Below are 855 nucleotides of genomic sequence, written 5' to 3' on the forward strand. Positions count from 1 at the left end.
CATTCATTTATATTTTTGCAATTTCCACCAACAACTGAAGTGCTAATTACTACAACTCATTTTAATGTTAACAACTCATTAGATGTTAATCTACAGCGCAGACCATTTCCTCTTCACAGCACTCGGGATATAGGGCACCAGGATTGATGTAATCTCTAGTTCTTACGAAGCATCGTGACATATCTGCTTCACCCATACAACTAAAATATGAAATATTTTACATTAAAAAAATACTGTAAATAATATTGGAATAACAGAGGGCTTACGTGTGAATCATACCAATGCCACCGTTAGCATAACACTGAACAAGAATACATTTTCCTTCTGGATGAACACTTTGGCCGTCTGACAAAATTAGACCCTCATACACACACTTACCGGGATGTTCTAAAAAAATATACATTAATATATTTAAAAACATATTAAGTTTATACAATTATTATTCTGAATATTTACCAGGATCTGTCATTTCCACAACCGTTGTAACAACAAAGGTGCTACAAATAATTGAAAATATTATTAGAAATCCGAATAACTTCATGTTTAAACGTAAACTGTTAACTATCAACTGTGCGACAGCGAATTTAACAGCGGTTTAAATATTTTTTTATTATCGCGAAAAAAATAAAATTTGGCAACAAAGGCCACAGAAAATGGAGCACACATGTTATTGTTATTAAAACAATTATGTGTTTATATGTATGTAGGTTCGGGCTATAACCAAAAAAACAATAACAAATCCACGCCAGCACCATGTGCGGAATATTGTCCTGATAACAAAAACGCGTGTTTTAGTTCGATTCGGTGGAAAAAAGTTTCCGCACCGATTAAAATTTCTAAATACCATTTGAACAT

At 32.7% G+C, this 855-nt stretch overlaps 1 protein-coding gene across 1 annotated transcript; it reads right to left on the bottom strand.

Annotated features, from left to right (window-relative positions):
• Positions 1 to 555, bottom strand: LOC141391462 (uncharacterized). Its single transcript, XM_073964339.1, has 3 exons — positions 457 to 555; positions 267 to 387; positions 1 to 200 (listed from the first exon to the last, which is right to left on the bottom strand). The coding sequence occupies exons 1-3, from the start codon at positions 539 to 541 to the stop codon at positions 86 to 88; spliced, it is 321 nt and encodes a 106-aa protein (XP_073820440.1). The 5' UTR covers positions 542 to 555; the 3' UTR covers positions 1 to 85.
• Positions 556 to 855: the final 300 nt, after the last annotated feature.

This window comes from Musca autumnalis, unplaced genomic scaffold, assembly GCF_047663935.1.
Source record: "Musca autumnalis isolate F117 unplaced genomic scaffold, ASM4766393v1 scaffold_1, whole genome shotgun sequence".
Lineage (NCBI taxonomy): Eukaryota > Metazoa > Arthropoda > Insecta > Diptera > Muscidae > Musca > Musca autumnalis.

Coding starts and splice junctions, on each gene's coding strand:
- LOC141391462 (XM_073964339.1), bottom strand. CDS start 541: ATGAAGTTATTCGGATTTCTAATAATATTTTCAATTATTTGTAGCACC. Junction 388..456: donor TGTGGAAATGACAGATCCTG/GTAAATATTCAG, acceptor ATATTTTTTTAG/AACATCCCGGTAAGTGTGTG. Junction 201..266: donor GGCATTGGTATGATTCACAC/GTAAGCCCTCTG, acceptor TTCATATTTTAG/TTGTATGGGTGAAGCAGATA.